Below are 20,781 nucleotides of genomic sequence, written 5' to 3'. Positions count from 1 at the left end.
ATATTGGTTTTCAGATTTCTCTTGCATCTCATTGAGCTTCTTTAAAGTCAGTATTTTGAATTCTTTATCTGGAGTTTCAAGAATTTCTTTTTGTTTAAGATCTATTGCTGGAGAATTATAGTGTTCCTTTGGGAATGTCATGTTTCCTTGCTTTTTCATGTTTCCTATGTCTTTAAGTTGATATCCACACATCTGGTATAATAGTTGCTTCTTTATATTTTTGAATTTATTTTTTGGTCGGGGGGACTTTTTTCTGAAGATGTGTCTGTGATGTTGGTTGAGTAGAGCCCTTTGGCTTTGCTTTTGGGTGCATGCAGCAGTGAAGTCTCTGTATGATTTCTTTGGATATAAACACCGTTAGTGGTATCTGTGGTTTCCCCCGTGTACTATGTTGCAGTTATTAGTGGAGGCTGTGGTGAAGTTGTGCTGGGGACTGGAATGCCAGATAGGCCCCTCTTCAAGCTTCAGTGGTAGCAGTGATGGGCTGAGCATGCCTATCCTTGTGCCCTGGCGTGCCATATGCTGGTTGGTGGTTCCAGGTGGGTCCAGGCAGGCTGATTCTTGGGCCTTGGAGTGGCTTTCTTGGATGCCAGTTGTGGTAGTGGTAGACTGGGTGGGTGAGTGGGCTTTTGAGCCCCTGGGCAGCCAGCGTGGCGTAGACAATGGTGGTAGCAGTTGTGAGATGCTTTTCTGGGTCCCAAGTGCTGTGCACTTGCGTTGGCAATGGTTGCATTAGGCTGTGCAGGCCAACCTTCAGGCCGGCAGGTGGCACTTGCAGGTAGGAGCCATCTGAGGTGTTGCCAGTAGGGTGTTTAGGCCCAACCTCAGTCCCCCCTGGAGGAGTGCTTGGGTGTCCCATGTGGTGGATTTTGTTGTGCAATCCCCAGGACCCCAGACCCCACTCTCTGTCTCAGGCAGAGTGAAGCTGAATGAAGCTAGACTGGCAGGCTTATGCTCAGACCCCTCAGTGGTAAGAGCACACACCAGCTGTGACAGGTGGGGTCAGGGCTCCTGGCAGAATGTTCAGGTGAGGGGCGGCAGCCACCACATGGAAGTCCTGCCACAGGATGGGACTACCCCATTGGCCACAGGCCTAGGTGGGCAGTTTGAGGATATGTGTCTTCAATCCCCAGTCCCAGTGGGGCTTACTCCCCAGTCCTGTCTGTAGCAGCCAACCCAGCTGACCCATAAGACCCAGCAGTCCACGCCTAGCCTGCAACTCAGCCCCAGGCCATAGGAGCTCCCGCCCTGCGAAAGACCAAGCAATTCGCATCCCATTTAATTCCTGGGGCCAGCACCTGCTTCCCAGTACTGGCCACCACAGCCCATGCCACTGTCACTTCTCAGTCCTGGCTTTGGGAGCTCACCCCTTACTTGCGCCCCAGTTCTGCAAATGATAGCACAGCTGGGTCCCAGGACAGGGCAGCCTGTTGAAAGCTAGGATTGTGGCTTACACCTCACACCTATAATCCCAGCACTTTGGGAGGCTAAGGTGGGAGGATTACTTGAGGCCAAGATTTCAAGACCAGCTTGGGCAACATAGCAAGACCCCGTCTCTACAGAAAACAAAATATTTAGCTGGGCATGGTGGCATGCACTTGTTGTCCCAGCTACTTGGAAGGCTGAGGCAGGAGGATTGTTTGAGTCCAGGAGTTCAGGGTTGCAATCAGCTATGATTGCACCACTGTACTCCAGCCTGGGCAACGTAGTGAGGCCCTATCTCTAAAAAAAATAATAATAATAAGATAAAATAAAAATAATAAAAGCTAGGATTGTAAATGGCATCTTGCTGTAACCTGGTAGGTTTGAGAAAGGACATGGGACCCAGGGCAAGTTCTCTCCCTGGAGAGCAGTTCCTTCTCACAGTCTCCCAGCCGTTCCCTAAGTTAAATTCAGGCCTTGGGAGGGTCAAGGTGCCCTTCTATGGCCTGGACTGTATGATTCCTCAGTGGGAAAGTGGACTGCAGAAAGACTCTCTCACCCTCTCCCCATACGGGGGAGTCACTCCCAGTTCCTGGCTGGTCCTGGCCAAACAGGCTGTCTATTTTCTTTCTCCTTCCTAGTTTTTGGTGTTTCTTTTTGCTTTTTCTGTTGAACTCCCACGTTCCCTCTTGGATAATGTATTCAACATGTGATTTTCTGGGGGTCTTTCAAGTGGATGAGCCATGCGTGAAATGCTTCTAGTCAGCCACGTTTACCAGTTTATTATAAAGGATATCACAGAGGATATAGAGGAAGGGACGCACAGCACAGGGCGAGGTATAAGGGAAGCCGCGTGCAGCTTCCATACCCTTTCTGGGCTCACCATCCTCCAGGCACGTCCACTTACTCGGCTACCCGGAAGCTCTCGGAACTGAAGTCAGCATTTGATATCCTTTCTATTTCTGCTTTTTGAAGGTTTTCATGCCAGAGTCCAACAGAGAACTGAAGAACACTGGCCACATACAGAAGCCATTGAGACACTTCTTGTAGCTGGAAGATACCAACCTCCTGACAGGAACATTATTTCATTTGAAATTCCAAGTTTACAGAGGATCATTTCTCGAAATTTGGGAAAACCTATAGGTAAGGTTGGGTGTACATTTTACTTATCCCTTTAGATTACTTCAAATTGAAATGAACTGATATGGCCAGAGGAAGGAGTGGGTCAGAGGTTGTCTAAGCAGATCGTGGTTTTCAGTATTTAGTTGGACAGCTAGGCTGGCATGCGTAAGACAGTTACTTGGTAAGGAGGAACACATTTCTTCCAGATTAACATGGCAGAGGGCCGTAAGGAAAAGCATGCAGTAAGTAAAACATATTTATTTACTTTTAATTATAAAAGTGAAACAACTGGGTCACAACAAAACAAAATAAAATACAACAGAAGTACAAAAAGTGAGATTCTTGCATCCACCCAATATCATTCTCCCCAAGTAACCATTGTTAATAATTTGGAATGTATCTTTTCTGTTTTTTTTTAAAAACTTATATATGACATACATGATGACATTTTCAAGTGTTCTGTGCTACACTCTAACCCGAGGTTTTGTTATACCTGGCGGGTTATGAATAACACCTCATTTGTAGATGATCTGGGTCAGACAAGGGCTGAGTGGGAATGGTTCCAGCCTGATCTGTGAGTTTTCACAGTCCCGTGCTGCTGTTTGTCACCCTTCTTCATCTGAAGCTCCCCTGTGGCACTACTGTCTACCCCTGCTCCCCAACCAGCTCCCGTCCTGAGTGGTACTACTTCTTCAGTGGTACTGCAGTTCTCATGGTTTCCTGGCTTTAGTTAATAAACACGTATTCATAAGTGTATATTGAGGCGCTCCCCCACCCCGTGCCTGGCTCCATATTAGGCAGTGGAGATAGAGAAGAATTAGACATGCCCATCCCTTCAGGGAGAGTAGTGGTCTTTGCCTCCCCTGCCAGTTTCACTGCAGCTGAGTGAGACACTGCCGTCTGCAGGATGCTGGCCAGCCTCACTCCACACAGGACTCTCGGGGACAGAACGCCGTAGCCCGTGCAGTCTCACAGACAGACCGCCCTGTGAGTTAGCTGATTTTACAGGTGGCTCTTTTCATCTAGTGTGTGTTAAATTTGACTCAGGCCAGGCACGGTGGCATGTGCCTGTGGTCCCAGCAACTCAGGAGGCTGAGGCAGGAGGGGAGCTTGAGGCTGCAGTGAGCTCTGATTATGTCTGTGAATAGCCACTGCACTCCAGCCTCACAACATAGCGCGAGACTAGCTTCTGTTTGAGTGTACCCTTTCCTTGTCCCTGCATCAGAAACCAAATCAACCAGTAGGTCAGGCAGAAGAATGTGGCCGTGTACCTGATACCAGAACTGCCATGAAATAATGGGTTTTGGTTTGTAGCTCATGTTTCATAATATGATAAAACACAAAACACAAAGCAATCTCAGAGCAAGAAGAATTGTCTGATAAATTAGATTTTAGACAAATAGAATATTGATAATGTGGTAATAATGCCTTTGTACTTATATAATATAGAATGGTGCTGCCCAACCTTTTGGCATCACAGCACACACCAAAAATAATAGTGTTGTGCACACTTGAGTACCAGTAAGCGCAGGGACCGCAGGCCTGACAAGAGGAACCGTGACTCATTCACTGCGCATCAGCAGGGCAGCACTGTGCTCAGGTCTAGGAACGAGAGCATTCTCGTTGGCGCCTGGCTAACTTTTACTGGCTGCCCCCTTCTGCCTCTCAGCCTTAATGTTGAAACACAGTATAATGGATAAAAGCTTGAATTACGAGCCGTGCTGTCTGGACTTAAATCCCAGCTCTGCCACTTACTAGCCACGGAGGCACATCACTTAATCTCTTTGTACCTCGGTTTCTTCATCTGTAAAATCTGGATCATAATTACACTTACCTCATAGAGTTGTGAAGATTAAATAAGTTAGTGCATGTAAAGTACCGTATTTGTTAGGTGTTCGGGATGTTGCTGGCGTGTGGTGAGTACCATGGATGTGCGCGTGTGCTGTAACCACTCCTGCCACTGCTCTTGCGGCTGCAAAGACGTGAACGTTCTGGGGTCAGGCTGCCCAGGCCCGTCCTCCTTGCCTCCTCCTCTGCCTCACATTTCTGAATTTGGCCACTTCCTTAAGAGTGCCTGTTACACTTCCTCTCCGTTCCTCGTTTTCCGTTCATTTTCTCAGTTTTCTGTTTGCTTTGGAGCCTCAGCGGGCGCCTGCCTGAGCGGGCAGCCGAGTCAGTCGTTAGACTCCCCAGCTTGCCCTCAGCGCTGTTTCTTCTCAGGAGAGCTCTTGTGGCTGAGGAAATAGCCCTTCCCGGTGGGAAAGACCTTGAGAACTCTGCAGTGGCTGAGAAAGGAGCGTGAGCTACGTTGGCAGGGCGGAGTTGGCTGGCACAGTCACGTCCTTAGTGGGGAAGGTGAGCACCTTTGTGTCGCACAGCAGATGTGAGGGCTGGGGAGTTTTCTGTAGGCTCTGTCAAAATTTGGAGTATAGATCTGGTGACATTGGGGTCAGTGTGGCTCATAAGACTTTATTCAGAAATGACGGTTCTTTCAGAATATGGGCCTTGAGGTCACCTCTGGGGCAGCACCGTGGATGGGCCCCTGCATACTAGGAATATCTGCTGCTATTGCAGCCCTGGGCGAGACTCCTCAGCCCTTCCTCCTCTGCTTGGGAGTCCCCTGGACCTCTCCCCATGCAGGAGCCAGGTCGCTGCTTGGATCTGTATCCTTAACACCTACGATGCCTCCAGTACAATTAGCTCTGTGGACAGGTTCTACTAGGAAACAAAAATGCGCATCCCTACTTCAAGGGAGAAAACAAGATAAACTTATGCCTGGGAATAGAAACATTTGTTGTTACTGATGATAATGGGACTGCTCGTGATCTGACTTGTCAACTTGGGCGATGAGCAGTGGCCCTCACCAGTCCTGCCGCCCCCACTGCAGGCCTCAGCCCTGGCCCCTCCTCAGTCTGCGACACTCTCTGCTGGGCCCCGGCCTGGCCCATCCCACTCCTCCTCCCGGCAGCAGCATAGCTGTGTCTTCCAGCTGGGTTAGCGTCCTGTCCTGCTCCACAGCACCTGGTGCTTCCCTGTCCCAGCGCTCGTCCTACTGTGTTGAAGTTGTTTCACAGGTTAGCAGATTCAGATGCCCTCAGGGCAGAGGCCCTATCTCCTCTTGTATTCTCACTGTCTGGCACTGGACAGTCAGGAGGTGCCTAATAAATACAGTGTTGTTGAATGAATAAGTCAGCGGTGCTTTCACATCTAGTTTATTATTTGATCCTCACGGCAGCCTTGTGATGCAGGTAGCCCGGGCCTTCCTCTTACCTCCTCCGTGTGTACGGAAACTGACCCTCAGAGAAGCCGAGCGAGCTGCTGCAGTCCGTGCAGGGGGGTGAGCCCCTGGCCCCGGGCTCGAGTGTTTAGTGCATTTGTTTGTTGTTTTTACAAAGTATTTCCTTTTAAAAAGATAAAAATAAAAATAGCATGCGTTGTTTTTCGTGATTCTAAAATTAATATCTTCAGGGCACCAATGTTCCTTAAATGTTTTTTTGTCGCTGAATGTTGTATTTCAATATAGCAAAATCTAGACACAATTTTCAAAGCTGTAATCAGATTCTAAATTCCAGTGCGTATTAGAGCAAGCTTATCATGTATTTTATTAAAAAATAAAACTTGACTTAAACGATAATAGCATAAAAATAAATTTTACTATATATGATTTGGAGAATACTGAAAACTATAAAGAATAAAATAAAAACCATTTCTTCACACAGAGAAAGCTACCCACTATAGATTAGAAATGGCTGTACTAGAAAGAGCAGCCCGGAGTTTGACTCCCAGTTAAGCCACTAACTGGATGTTTGATGTAGAATAGGTTACTTAACCTACCAGCTACCTGCCCTGAGCCTGTTTCCTTACCTGAAATGTGCTAAAATATTTACCTTTTAGGATTATTATAAGAATTAGGGATAATGTATGCAAAATACCCAGCATGGTGCCTGGCACATAGTTGGCTCTCTTTAAAATTGTAGTAGTGTTGACAGTTTTGTGTATTTCTGTCTAGTCTTTCTAGTCTATTGTGTGTTGCTATGTGTGTGTACATACCTGTGTATATGCATATGTTTTCGAAGCACATTTATATTAAGTACATCCTTGGGCCTTACAGCAACCCTGTAAGGGGGACAGGGCAAGTGTATCTTTAATCCTGTTTTATAGATGAGGAAACTGAGACTCTAAGAGGCAAAGTAACTTGGCCTTGGTGCTTTGTCTGGTGGTATGTGAACCAGGCCTTTTACCTTGATCTGCTGATGCCAGCCCAGTGCCTTGCCAGTCAGCAGTGTGCCTCTTCTCCAAAGCTACTTCCACTAATATACATACGTGGCTCACAGCCGGGCCCTGCCCAAGGGGAAGGCAAGGGCTGGGGGCAGTGGAAGTGCTGGAACCTCCAGACCCGGATGGGGGGGTCCCCTGAAAACTGAAAAGAAGCACTCACTTCTTCCTCTAAAATAACAGACACACTACGCAATCCTACAGCAAGGACTGGACTTCTCGTTGGAAAGTTAAGGGCCTTTTGTGTCATAGGCCTTTTTTGGAGGGGGGGTTTGTCAGGGAAGTGATAGAATTCCTGGGCTGAATTCCTAGAACTGAACAGCCGTACTCCGCGTTGTCCGCAGGGCAAAGGTATGCCCACATTTCTTTCAGCAGGTGCACTTGGTACCCGAAGGGCCTGAGCAACATGTACTGCGCCTGACACTTAGTTTGTGCATCATTTCATGTCATTTCTATTTCAGTGCCCAGTTTCTGATGGCTGATATGTGTCTGATACTGTGCCACAACTTGTAGGTGAGACAGAGATGAGCAGGGCACAGCCCTTAGGAACATGGGGGAGCCCTCGAGGCCAAGTAAAAGCAGTGCTCCAATGGAGCTGCCCACAGGGTGTTTGGGAGCAGAGGGTGGGGCACCACTGCTAGTTCTGCTCAGTCGTACCCGCTGTTTGCACGACATCTGATTGCCAAAGGGTTTGCACAAACCTTAGCTCTGCTGGAGTTATCAGGAGCTGCAAAGGTGTGGGGACTGTTGAGCTGGGCTTTGATGGCCGAGAAGAATTCCAAGGCCAAGGGACACAGGTGAGCCAAGGCGCAGCCTGCTTGTGGGGCCTCACGCCCTGAGGAAGCACTTCCCCAGTGAGTGCGCACGCAATGACTTAAGGTCCCACGGACCTGCTGGTGGTAGACTCTGTGGCCAGGCTCCAGATGGGGAACTGTCAACCCCTGGATGAGATTATGACACCACTTCCTTCCCCCACGTAGACAGAGAAGTTAGGCATGTTTCTTTCACTTCAACATCTTCCTACATTTTTCCTTCCTAGTTTCAAAAACAACTCTCCTTCAACAAGTTCTGTTTCCGAGGAAAAGTCTTAACCATTTGGCCCTTCTGGCGTATCCTCTTCCACTGAAATCCATGCAGAATAGACCAGGTACTCTATCTTTTTGTGTGTGAAACCGTAAAATCTAATATTGAGTGTGTGGCGCTGCTCAGAGGCATGCTTCTTGCACAAGAGGCCGCCTCTGCCCTGCTGTGGTAAAAGCCAAGTATAAATTGTCGCTAACAGGGTTTTCTAGTTAGAGTCGTAAGTGTGTCTGAGCATCCCCTGTGAATTGTAACGCCGCCAGCTCCCGTGCTGCTCCTGTGTGCTGCCTGCCTCGTGGCTGTTGTGCTTGTCCGTAGGCCTCCATCAGAGTGGGGACGGGGGAAGGAGAAGGAGCGGAAACCCAAATCTGTCTGCTCTGCTCTTGGCTTGCGGTGCTCATGAGAAAATAGGCGGTGACAGGGGTCGCCACTGGACTGCTCACAAGGTCAGGGCAAGGGGAGCAGTGGTCCCTGCTCCTCAGCCTGCAGCCCCTGTGGCCAGCGCCCCCTCCCTGAGCTCCTGAAGATGAGCGACGCTATGTTTTGTTTCTGTAGAATTTCTCACTATGTTCAGTAAATGCATTTGTGCAGCCTTTTTCTTTTCAATTTACCTTGGCGAGGGCGGGTGTTCTGATGCTTAAGTGCTGATGGTTAAGTTTAATTCTTTGAATTCATAGGGTGTTGCAGTCCTCAGATATTTCTGGTGCTTAAAACTGGTCGCTAGAGTAATATTTTGAGATCCTCTGTGGATTCCTTTTATCCGTGTGTTTATCTTTTCTCTAAAGTATATTTGAAAATCCGCTGTCATCAGGTCCCCAAAATGGAAGGAAGACTGTGGCTAAATGGAGCTGGCAGACTCTGGGCTGCATAACCGTGCTTTGTGGACTGTGGCGTTGGACACAGTGTGCTTTCTCCTGCTGGCTGTTTGCACTTGCCTCTGAACAGCACATGAACGTGCATCGGCACTAATCAGTCTTCCTAGCAGACTTGCCATTTCTCTGGTCGTGTTCAGCCGGATCCTCTGAGAAGAGAGTGGGCCTTTCCCTTCAACGGGCAGAGAGCCAGCTTCCATTTTAAAATCTCTCAGAAAAAAGGAAAAATACCCAACAAGCCAGAGCCTGTGTTTATTGAAGGTTGGTCTAAAAGTCTCTCACATTGTATGCCCCATCAGTGCTCGGCGGCCTCTATTTTAGAAGGATGTAAAGGTTTAATCACCCTGGTGGGGATTTAGACCCAGAGACTTCAGAGAAATCTTATTATTTCTAACTGCAGGCAAAGAGTATTAAGGCTCCGCTCTGGATCAGGGGCATGACATGTTCTATAAGTAATTTATCTTTAACAGGGGAAGGCCCATGCCGGAGTGTCTTAGAAACAGGACGATGATTGGGCACTGGCTCACTGTTCCTCCTTTTCTCCTTCCCTGTCTCCGTGTCCTGCTTATTCTTTCTGTCCTGACCCATCTGTCCAATGTCTAAATGCCTGCCTCACAAATCCTCCCTTTAAGACGGGGAGCCAGGTGCTTGCCAGCGAGAGATAATAATGTTTTTGCAGTAAGCGACCTCATCCAGCAGCCTGGCGTAGAACTGTCAGCTGCAGACTTCCTTATGGGCCCCACCTGCAGCCCTGCCAATCCGGCAGCTGCAGGGGGAGAGGATGCTGTGCACTCCGCATGCACACAAGTCTGCGCTCTTGGACTGGAAGTCATTTGGGGCTATTTTCAATCCCATCCCCAGCCCTATTGTTACCTTCACAGACGCAGTCTCCACTGAAGGCCTCTTGCACCCCTGTGCACAGCCAGGGATGTTACTGAGCCTGTGATTTTTTTTCTGCATGGCCCCTACTTCCACCCTCCTTCCTGCCCAGCTCCCTGGGTCCTGCCTTTCTGGCACTGAGACCGGAGGATGTCCGGGACGGGGTTCTGCCTGTGGATTCATTGTTCTAAGTGGGAAATATGGTTTGACTGGTAGCAGATCTAAATCCGTGTGCCAATGAGCTTGGTTAAAGCGGCCTTCTGCTGTCCTCTTTTAATCTAGCCTGCCTGTCCAAGCTCCTTTCCACAGTTAATGATCTTCTATAATGGTTTTGCCTTTAGTTTTGCCTCCTGGGTCAAAACAAATCAATAGTCCTCACAGATATTTAAAAACCATCAGTGTGAAGCTCCTGGGTCCCTCCATCCACCACCTTTTCTTCCTTCTGGGTAAATTTATAGCTTGATCAGTACAGTGATGTTTCCTTTACATCTCCTCTTATCTCCCAGAGATGGGCAGCAGCGAGCCCCTTCCCATCGCAGAGGGCGACAAGAGGAAGAAGAAGAAGCGGAAGGCCCGGGCCACTGACTCCTCGCCAGGAAAGTTTGAAGGTCGTTCACACAACCCTCCTGGACCTGGGCCCGTGGCTCCCAAGCCTGGGAGGAATGTCCCCGTAGCCCATACATCTAGACCCACAAGAGGCACCATCTTAGAGCCAGCTCGTGGTTGCCTGTGTGACGGGGGAAAGATGGGGTGAGGGAGTTTGTGCAAGGGAGTGACAGAGAAAAGGTGGGAAGGCTCTCAGATGATACCACAGCATCCTTCAAGTGGCTCGAGCACCTCGTCAGTGGGCTGCAAGACCAATCTATCCAAGTTGTAGATGGAGTGAGATGCCTGTGGTGTTCCAGCTGCTTGTCAGATGTGACTCTTCCCTCAGCTGTTCCTGGAGGGGCTGCCGAGGGTTAGAGCAACCATGAAAGAGGAGAGAGACACACCAAGGCCATGGCTGCAGAGGAGACTTCAGTCTCCTAGAAGCAGAGGATTTGCCTCTCAGAGATTGCAGCTACTGGTGCTGTGTTTGAGTCCACTTTAAAGAGCGCATGTTGTGTTCAGGGGACACGATGTTGTGTCAACAGACATTTTTGGACACTCTACATGCGAGGCACTAGGCTGGTGCTATTATCACTGGACATGTGATGGGCGAAGTGAGTCACTGGACACGTCTACAAAGGACTGAAAAGATCAGTAGCTGCTTCTAGGAGTAACACATCCCCTCCATCTGTTTTGTTTCTTTCATTGTGAGACCTGAAATAGCTTCCCCTCGTGGTCCCTCTTTGCAGCCTTGCAGGCACAGTAGTGAGTTGGTTGTTTTGTAGGTGGTTCTAATAACAAGCTCTTTATGAGTCAGGAGTATTGGACCTCCAGCCACCTACCTATTCTGATACATGTAAAGAGCTAATGCCCAGGTGTGCACTGTGGGAGAAGTGTGCCATTTAAATTTCTCACAGTATGCCACCTGCTCTATGAACAGTGGCAAGACCAAACCATGATGGAACCAAGAAGGTGCTTGTACAGAGCATCTTGTTTGCCTTTAACTCAAACAGTAGATGTGTATATGGTGGGGGGGGAGAGAGAAGTCCCAAGGGCTTTAGAATAGTTTCTGGATCAACAGGTCTTTTGCTCTTTCATCGAACACAAGAGAGTATTTCCTGTTATTTAAGGATCACTTGTGCAACAGCAGGACTTCTGACTAAGAGTGATAAAATCTAATGCCATGGTTTACAAGTCTTCTGCTCAGGCTGTGGGTTTAAACGCGAGGCTGCCTCAAGAACAGTCTGCAGAGTGGAGGTGGAGGGGGGACGGGTCAGCTCGGCAAGGGCCGTGATGGAGACGTGGCTTCCTTTGGAAGGGGCTCGAAGAGCTGTGCTTTTTGTGAGCTTGGTCAGGTCACCTAAATGTTCTCTCAAGCCAGGCCTGTTACTCTGTTAGAACCACTATGACTCAGTACCGCAAAAACCTCAAGGCACCCTTTGCATCCTACTTCTGTCTCTTATTTCCTGTGAGTGACTTCTGGAAACTTCTCAGAAACCTCCAATGATCTCCATTGTATGTGGTATAAAATAGAATGGTGTTTTATTCCCCTTGGTATCACCAGTGCTTAGCACAGAGCTCGGCACATAGTAGGTGCTCAGCAAATGAGTCAATGAATGATGTTCATTCAAATTACACCCCTTCTATGAGGAATCTCCAGATTCCCTGAACAGATTTAACCTCTTCCTTCCCCTGCTTTCCTTTTCTTTTCTTTTTTTTGTTTACTATACCTTGACCCTCTGTGAGAGTACTTGCCAGTGCCTGGTTTATTCTGGGGTCACTTGTGTCTGTGTCTGTCTTCCCCACTCAGCTGTGACCATTAGAGAGGAGGGACTATATTTTATCCCTCACTCTGTCTCTGGGATGCTCTCTAGCACGTAGTAGGTGCTCAGGCAGCATGTGCCGAATTGAAACAGTTCACTGGCCTCATCTCTAAAATGAGAACAGGATGTCTTCTGTGTGGTCTTTTTGAGAAACTGAGTCCTGAGGTGACAGAGAAGGCCATACGTCTTTCTCATCACTGAGTACTGCAGCCTCAGCGGGTGCCTGCTCTGCCTGTGTCCTCTGACTGAGGAAGCCGAGTGACAGCCGAGTGACAGTTCTTCCCATCTGAGCTTGCAGTGGGTGACTCATCCCGTTGTCCTCTCACCCATTTCGCCCCAGATGTGTACAAGCTGACCTCTGAATTGCTCGGAGAGGGAGCCTACGCCAAAGTTCAAGGTGCCGTGAGCCTGCAGAATGGCAAAGAGTATGCTGTCAAAGTGAGTGTCTCCCCTACACGCCAGGCTGTCCTTTGCATGTAGTCATTCCTAGCTTATCCCAAGCCAAATAAATTTTATATTCCATTAGAATGGGGGCTCCAAAGCTGTATTCACTGGATTCAGGTCTTGGTTTCTCTACCTACTCGCTTGCTTTGTTACCTTGGGCACGTTACTTAACCTCTCTGTCCTTCAGTTGCCTCATCTGTAAAATGGGCGTAATGATAGAACCTATATAGAATTGTCATGAGGATTAAATAAGTTAATATGTGTAAAGTGCTTAGAACAATGCCTGGCTCATAGGAAGCTGCTTATTCTGACAAACGAAGTCAGCTTCAGGGAGTAGACAACAAGATTTGGAATTAGAAGGGCAACCTGAATTTCTGTTGAAACAAACTATTACTATTTGGCTTTGGGCAAGTCACTGAGCCTCCTTAAGCCTCAGTTCCTACATCTCTAATGGTGATACACCTGCCCCATCTGCCTCATGAGGGTAGTTATGAAGACAAAAATAAAAATGCACCAGTATAGATAGAAACACTTTACCAAGTACAAAATCCTATACAAGAGATACGCATTATCATGAGAATGAGGATTAAAAACTAGAGTGACCGAGCCCTCAGCTTTGGGACAGGAGAAGGGGCTTCCAGCCTCAGCGTGGCCTTTAATGTGCTGCATGGCCTTGGAGTGGCTCATTTTACCCCTCTGCTTCCATTTGCCCGCTCCATGTGCAAGGAGGCCTGGGTCTAGAACATAGTTCTCAAAATTTAGTCCATGAGCCGGCAGCATCAGCATCACCTGGAAACTTGTTAGAGGTACAAGTTATCTGGCCCTAGCCCAGACTCACTGAGTCAGAAACTAGGGGTGGGCCCACCTATATGACTTTTTTTTTTTTTTTTTTGAGGCAGAGTCCCACTCTGTCACCCTGGCTAGGGTGCCATGGTGTCAGCCTAGCTCACAGCAACCTCCAACTCGTGGGCTCAAGCAATCCTCCTGCCTCAGCCTCCCGAGTAGCTGGGACTACAGGCATGTGCCATCATGCCCGGCTAATTTTTTCTATATATATTTTTAGCTGTCCATATAATTTCTTTCTATTTTTAGTAGAGATGAGGTCTTGCTCAGGCTGGTCTCGAACTCCTGAGCTCAAACAATCCGCCCGCCTCGGCCTCCTAGAGTGCTAGGATTACAGGCGTGAGCCACCGTGCCCGGCCGCAATATAACTTTTAACAATGATACTCACTAAACATTGAGAGCCACTGACATACATAGGATGGTTTTAAACTTTAGTATGTATCACAATCACCTGGGGAGCTAATGAAGCCCAGAGGTCCAGCTTTCTTGATATAAATTAGGCTGGGTCTTTATAGTTTCACCAAGTCCCTAGGTGATTCTAATACCCACCAGAGTTTGAGGACCACTGATCTAGAGAAAGGGTCTTATTAGATCCAAGGGGGCAATTCAGGCTTATTTCAGATCATCCACCTGAGCACCAGGGCTAAGCACGGCCTTGAACAGGCAAGCCCAGCCATGGTGCCTCCAGAAGGAAAGGTTTTCTCTTTTTCTAACAGTTTCCCACAGTCCCAGCTGTGGATTACAAAGGAGAACACTTCTGCTAAGCCATGTTCCTTTTTGCTAGAGTGTTGTTTCACATGGTAACAAAAGAGCTATCTCAATTTCTTTTTGGAAACAGATCAGTATGAATTACAAATACTTTTTTTAGAAACAGGCCAAAGTATGGTAAAAATCACAAAATCATAAATTGATTTTCAAAGGTTTGAATACATTTATGGGTGAGAGGGACCTATTTCTTCAAGATTGGATCTCAGGAGGAAAACCTGGCCCTCTAGCCGTGCCCCGCTGGCATCCTTGGGCCAGCACTGGCTTGGCAATTCTTTGGTGTCAGCAGTTGTGCCCATGTCCCTTGTCTCCCCTGTCCTTTGAAAGCTCCCTAGAGGTGGCTGCTTCTCCTAGTGTGGCTCTGCGTCCCTTGTCTTGTCATAGTTTTCCCTGTGGGCACCTAGCTGATGAATCCTAGAGCCTCAGGGTTGGAATGGAATTTCAAGATAATCTGATCCTAAATTTCCTCTGTGGCTCCCCAAACAGTTGTCCATGTTCTGCTCCCCCATTTTTAGTAGCGAGAGTCCATTACCTCCTCAGAGGAAACTGTGCTGGAAAGCTTGCCTGCCAGAAAGTTCTTCCTGACTTTGATCTGAAATGCTTGGTGAATGAAGCTGAATAGCTTGGAGTTGAATAGCTTCTGTTCTCCAGCACTCCGCTTCTCTGCACAGAAAATGGGCCCACGGTGGTTTACTAACAGATGCAGACTTATTTAGAAAATTATAGCTGGTCATGGTTGTTTGTGCTACAACATACCGGGGAAGTTTGAAGGGTTCTGTGTAGCAGTGTCTGAATGAAGGAGCAGGATGCCATCATCTGTGCTGCCACTTTGCCTGTGTGAGCTGCCAGGCAGCGCCTTGCTCACAGGCTCCATCTGCAACGGTTTGGGACTCTGAATGGGTCCAGAGAGGTTTCCGGAGGCAACCAGTCCCTGCATAAACCACCTGCTCATCTGTTGGCTTATCCGTTCCTGCAGTCAAGCACCTCCATCAGTCAAGGGATAGGCGTGGAGAGGAGCCGTGCACAGTATCACGGGAGAGAGAAAGCCTCTAGGTGCTCCAGGAAGCTGTTCAGGGTCTAGGCAGCTATAGGGTAGCAAGGGTTTTGGAATCAGCTCCACGCTGTGGGCAAATGTTTCACACCTTCCTGTCTTTTGATGTTGTTGTAAAGGTTAACTGAGCTTATGTAAATAAATTACTTAATGTCGTGCCTGCCAAAGAGTAAGTTCTCAGAAGAGGAAGAATGTGCTTCTGCTGGGGGGAGTTGCAGAGGCAGCGTCTGAGCTGCTCTCCAGCACAGAAAGATCCTTCCACAGAGCTGGTAAATTCTCACCCTCACGGCAGAAAGAGATGCCTTGGGAGCAGGAGCTAAGTAGGGACGGCTCTTTGTCTTGCTGGCTGCCTCAGTCTCCCTGGGCAGCTGGGGGCAGCAGCCTCACACACTTCCTTGGTGTTGTGCTTGGCCAGAGTCTATCGGGCTCAGCTGGCTGGGAAGCCTTCGGGCCAGTCTTTTGCTTTGCTGACAGAGCCACCTTGTCTGTGTCACCAAGGCCTACTCCAGACTTCTGCTCCAAACTGGATTTGAACCGGATGTGGCCTTGCATCTCCCAGAGGGCTCCTGGCGAGGGGCCGTTTTGAAGTCCGGTGGGTGGACAAGACAGATTTTATTCTTCCCACAGATCATCGAAAAACAAGCAGGGCACAGTCGGAGCAGGGTATTTCGAGAGGTGGAGACGCTCTATCAGTGTCAAGGAAACAAGTAAGTATAGCGTGGGGTTACTTGCTGCTTCTCTGGGGGATGCTTGCTACAAAAGAGGAGGTTATTTCGTACCATCTCCTGACCCCAGCAGTTAGTGCTCACGCATGCTCCCCCCGCCCGCAAGAGCCTCCTGCCATCCCGCAGTGAGAGGGAGAGGAGGGCAGCAGTAACAGCGAAGATGCTGCTCTGAAATACTGGAATGTCAGCGATTTAGGCAAGTTAGAAGAGTGACAATCTGCATCAGTGGCTGTTGGGGAAAAAATGGGGTATTCTTTGTTTCAAGTACCTATGGAAACTAGGCTGAGCGTTGCCTGGTCAGATCTTTAGGGACCTGCTTCAATACTGAGATGAGGATGAGGCACACCGTGAAGAATATTCGCTGCTGTTTTCTGTTCCCAGCGTATCTGCATATGTGCAGATACCACCAAGGTCCTGAAACCTTGTCTGACTCTCCTTCTTGATAACTGGGCCAAGGTAATCTCTAGCCCGGCTTGGTCTGCCCACCACCAGCTCCAAATGAGTGGCTCTCCCACTGTGGCTTTAAATCAGGGTCACCTCCAAGACTCCGCTTCCCCCTCTCTCTCCCTCCATGGCAGGGTCAGCAGGGAGCCAGTGGCCTGGTATTGATGGCTTTGTCATTAAGCTTGCGGGATGGGGCTGCTGTTGATTTAACTCCAGGCACTGCCTCTACAGTCTTTCAAATTAGACCATTTTGCCCATCTTATTTGGACGCCTTCACACTAGTAAAAGCCTGGCATCTCCCAAAGTGGTCAGCATTTTTTTATGAGGGACAGGTTTTTATTTTCAGCCCTACAGCTTCTTAGTTCAGCATTAGAGACTCTACTTGGTTTATTTTGTTCTTTAAAAGGAAAAAAGCCCCCAACACCTCCGATATCCAGGCTGGCGGCTTCCCTACTGAGCTACAAGACGACCTTGTTGGCAGAGCACTGAAATACTCAGGCAGACAGAGAGTGCTCACCGGGGAAGGCCACAAGTGCTACAGTGGCCAGGAACGCGGCCGTTTCATTAAGCAGCGCTTAGCAGTTAGGGTCTAGCGGTGCCCACGTTAGGCCCCAAGTCTATTTGACAGATGTTTCCATTTTCTCCAGGCAATGTAAATACTGCCCCGTGATTTATGGGCAAGAGGGAGGGCAAGTAATTATTTGCTGCTTGCCTCCAGGACACACACCTACTATTCAGTGTTATTAGCCGCAATTGCTTCCAGTCGGCTGCAGATTTTATTCAGTTTAATGTGACCGGGACTTTTTTATAACTCTACCTAGTGGGTTTTAGGGCTGGGGTTTGACAGCACGGACTTGGTGAAAACACCAGAGACTAAACATTATGGAAAGATAAGGTGACCTGAATCTTGCTAACACCATTGGCTGCTTCCACACGTGGGTCTTTAATAAGCATTCTGATTTCAAGTTGATTTCTGCCCCGCTACAGGGCGTTGTATATTTTTTTCATTGTATATTTGTAAGTAGACTTTAATATATAATACCATTTCCCCCCCCCCCCTTTTCCCTCTCCTCCTATTTTCCCTATTTAAGGAACATTTTGGAGCTGATTGAGTTCTTTGAAGATGACACAAGGTTTTACTTGGTCTTTGAGAAATTGCAAGGAGGTACTTACTGTCGAGTATGTGTTTGGACTTCTGATTAAGACGCAGGGTGGTGATCATCCATCATGAATCCCAGAGACTTCTAAAACGAGTCAAGCTAATAAAAAGGATGAAGGACTTAAAAACTGCCCTTGATTTGGGAGAAGGGAGGCCGGAGGGAAGGATGATAATTAGCATTTTGCAGAGCTTAGAATGTCACCTGTGTGGGCATTTTATAAATGCCTTTTCATTATAATAGGAGTCATATATAGATACATTTAGTCATCAATTTATCAATCCCCTGTTTTGACACATTCACCATTTAACTAAATTAATTATGGGGTGGAAGCTCTCAAATACACCGTGAAGTCTAGAAAAGCTAAAATGGAGGAGAGGAGAGTCCCATTGTTTGAGTTACAGACACAGGATGGAGGGGGGAGGCCTGAGAATGTACCATCCTTCAGATGGAAGGGTGCCACCACCCATACACATAATCACTGGGTGTATATTTAAGTTGCCTTTCTGACATGATGAAGAGGATAGAAGGAAAGGCAGAGAGTAACATTCTCCGTATTTCTGAGACAGCCCCCAGCATACCCAACTGTTTTAATCATGCTAACTGCTGACATTTACTAAACCCTTAGTGCCTACCGGGCACTGTGCTAAGTGTTCCACATGAATTATCTCACTGAATCTTCAGAGCAACCCCATGAGTTAGGTGCTCTCAATATCCGTATTTTGCAGATGAGAGTTTGGAAGAGGTTAAGTGACTTGCCCAGGGTCACGTGGCTGGTAAGTGATAGAGCCCTTTTCCCTCCCTGTCACTCCCCCAACCCTAGGACACATTCGCAAGGTAAAGGTTGTGGGGATGTCTAAGCTGAGTGGAGGGCCACATGAAAGGGCTTGTTTTAGAAACCAACACAGACCGGGCGCAGTAGCTCATGCCTGTAGTCCCAGCTACTAGCGAGTCTGAGGTAGGAGGATTGCTTGAGCTCAGGAGTTAGAGGCTGTGGTGAGCTGTGATCACGCCACTGCACTCCAGCCTGGGCAACAGAGCAAGACTCCATCTCTAAAAAAAATGTCAAATAAATTAGTTAAATTTTTTTTTTAAAAAAGAAAGAAACCACAACTAAACTGAAGTCTAGCACCATCACTTACCAGCCATGTGACCTTGGGCAAGTCACTTAACCTCTTCCAAACTCTCATCTGCAAAATAGGGATATTGAGAGCACCTAACTCATGGGGTTGCTCTGAAGATTCAGTGAGATGATTCATGTGGAACACTTAGCACAGTGCCCGGCAGGCACTAAGGTTCAGTAAATGTCGGCTGTTAGCATGATTAAAACAGTTGGGTATGCTGCGGGCTGTCTCAGAAATATGGAGAATGTTACTCTCTGCCTTTCCTTTTAACAAATTTGGAAACAAGAGTCTCACTACAGCAGATCAAGCTAGGGCCTAGTCAGGAGCCAGTTTTCTGGGAGTGTTCCCTAGCATGTTGGAATCCTTTGATCGTTTAATCTGGCAAGTGAAAGATCCTTGGCAATCCTTCCCCTTCTTTTCTCATCCCCTCCCTTTGCCAAAAAAACCACATAATAAGTAAAAATGTGCCATTTTTAGGACACAGAGATGATGCCTTCAGCTGAGAAATCCTGGCTTCCAGTAGTGAGTATAGACCACATGAAGCCAAGCCACATATTCACACCTGTGTCTGCCCCACGCTGCCCAGCAACCCAGGTCTGGCTGTCACCTACACGTTTGAAATGCTAGATGCAGCTGGGGTCCTCTGTGGCCGTATCACTTAGCATAGTTCTACTGAGGCCAGACCCAGGGGGTAAAGAGAATGTGGTTGGCTCAGGACAGTCCGTCCCCTCAGCAGTCGGGTCACAAGCCCTGCCGAGGGGAGTCTGCACGGACTTGGGCCTGGCTGGACTGAGCCTGGGTCCTCACTTCACCACCTCCTGGCCTGTGAGTTGGACGAGTTGCTTAACCATTTTGGGCCTCAGGTTCCCCATCTATAAAATGGTGGTGACTACCCATTTTGTACAATTGCGGTGAGAAAAAGACAATTTATTTAAAGAGTAATGCATAGTGCTTGGCACTAATAACTACTCAATACATGTTAGCCATTGCCAACAAAATAATAATAATAATAAATGGGAAAGTTCAGAGTAAAAAGCAGTTGTTCCCCTTTTTCCAGACCTTTACATATCAGGCGAGGGGTGGCATTTCCATTTGAAGGCTGTGCCCTTTTTTGGTCTGAGATTAGGTGGGGAGGAGAAAATGTTCCTACAGAGAGGCCCTGTCAGCTCCACGTGCATTCACTTTTAGTTCCTTTTTGATTTTAGAAGCCCCATCAGCCCGAGTGGCGTTAATATTTTTTGGCCATATAAATAGCTATTCTGTCTCCCTTCTGAGTTCCTCACAGACAGATGCAGAAGCTGACAGTACAGTTCTGTTCAACAGACATGTGCTGGTACCTCCTCTGTGCCGGGTACCACACGTGTTGCTGGACATTTAGTGATGAGTAAGCCTATGTCCCCACCCCAAGCTTGTGAAAACTTGGCGTCTAAGAAGTTATGCTTGCTAAAGCCTGGAAAGGCATTCTTCCTTGTTCCCTCTGCTTCCCAGGCTCCATCCTCGCCCACATCCAGAAGCGGAAGCACTTCAATGAGCGAGAAGCCAGCCGAGTGGTGCGCGATGTTGCTGCTGCCCTTGACTTCCTGCATACCAAAGGTGACCCAAGCCGTGGCCTTGGTGGGTGGCTTGGGCTGGCCAGCCTCTGGGTACCAAGCAAGGGGGCAGCCAGGCAGCGGGCTCGTCCAGGCAGTGGTGGTGTGAACATGCTCACTCACAGCAGGGGCGGGGGGCGGGGGTGGCAGTACAGGACGCTTCTCGGCGTCTGCTGTGGGTGGAGGGGTACATGGTAGAGCTATCAAGCGGGATAGGGATACAGGAGAAAGAGCAGGAAGGAAAAAGAATAAATTTCGCGTTGAACAAGGTATGCTTGAGTGTGTGTGTATGTGACTGTGAACGTGAATGATGCTCCTTTTCTTTTCCTGGTGAAGAATATAAAACTCATACATAATACAACCATTCTAGTGTAAATATATCAGTGTTACTCCTTCTAGTCTTCTGAAATACATCACCTGTATCTCTCTTTTCAAAACTGGAATGATGGGATATATGTAGTTTTATATATCTTGTTCACAGGAAATGAAAAATGCATTTTTCTATTAATATGTAAGTTTGAGATAGCTGTTGAACGTCACAATGGTAACTAGCAGGCTGCCTTTGTTTGAATTACACT

The 20,781-nt window shown here is 48.0% G+C and overlaps 1 protein-coding gene across 5 annotated transcripts in view; it reads left to right on the top strand.

Annotated features, from left to right (window-relative positions):
* The window catches only part of MKNK1 (MAPK interacting serine/threonine kinase 1), a 44,169-nt gene that overhangs the window by 10,581 nt on the left and 12,807 nt on the right, over positions 1-20,781 (top strand). For 2 of the 5 annotated variants that reach the window (XM_069479925.1, XM_069479924.1), the window contains exons 2-8: positions 2,398-2,565; positions 7,859-7,966; positions 10,157-10,258; positions 12,402-12,499; positions 15,792-15,871; positions 17,425-17,498; positions 20,103-20,207. In XM_069479925.1, coding sequence (XP_069336026.1) covers positions 7,951-7,966; positions 10,157-10,258; positions 12,402-12,499; positions 15,792-15,871; positions 17,425-17,498; positions 20,103-20,207 — 475 coding nt within the window. In that variant the 5' untranslated portion in view covers positions 2,398-2,565; positions 7,859-7,950. Of the gene's footprint in view, positions 1-2,397; positions 2,566-7,858; positions 7,967-9,012; positions 9,033-10,156; positions 10,259-12,401; positions 12,500-15,791; positions 15,872-17,424; positions 17,499-20,102; positions 20,208-20,781 lie in introns of those variants that run through there. The other 3 variants (XM_069479928.1, XM_069479927.1, XM_069479929.1) reach the window with 2 other exon arrangements.

This window comes from Eulemur rufifrons, chromosome 8, assembly GCF_041146395.1.
Source record: "Eulemur rufifrons isolate Redbay chromosome 8, OSU_ERuf_1, whole genome shotgun sequence".
NCBI lineage: Eukaryota > Metazoa > Chordata > Mammalia > Primates > Lemuridae > Eulemur > Eulemur rufifrons.
Note: the sequence above shows the minus strand (reverse complement) of the source record. Positions and strands in the feature narration are given on the sequence as shown.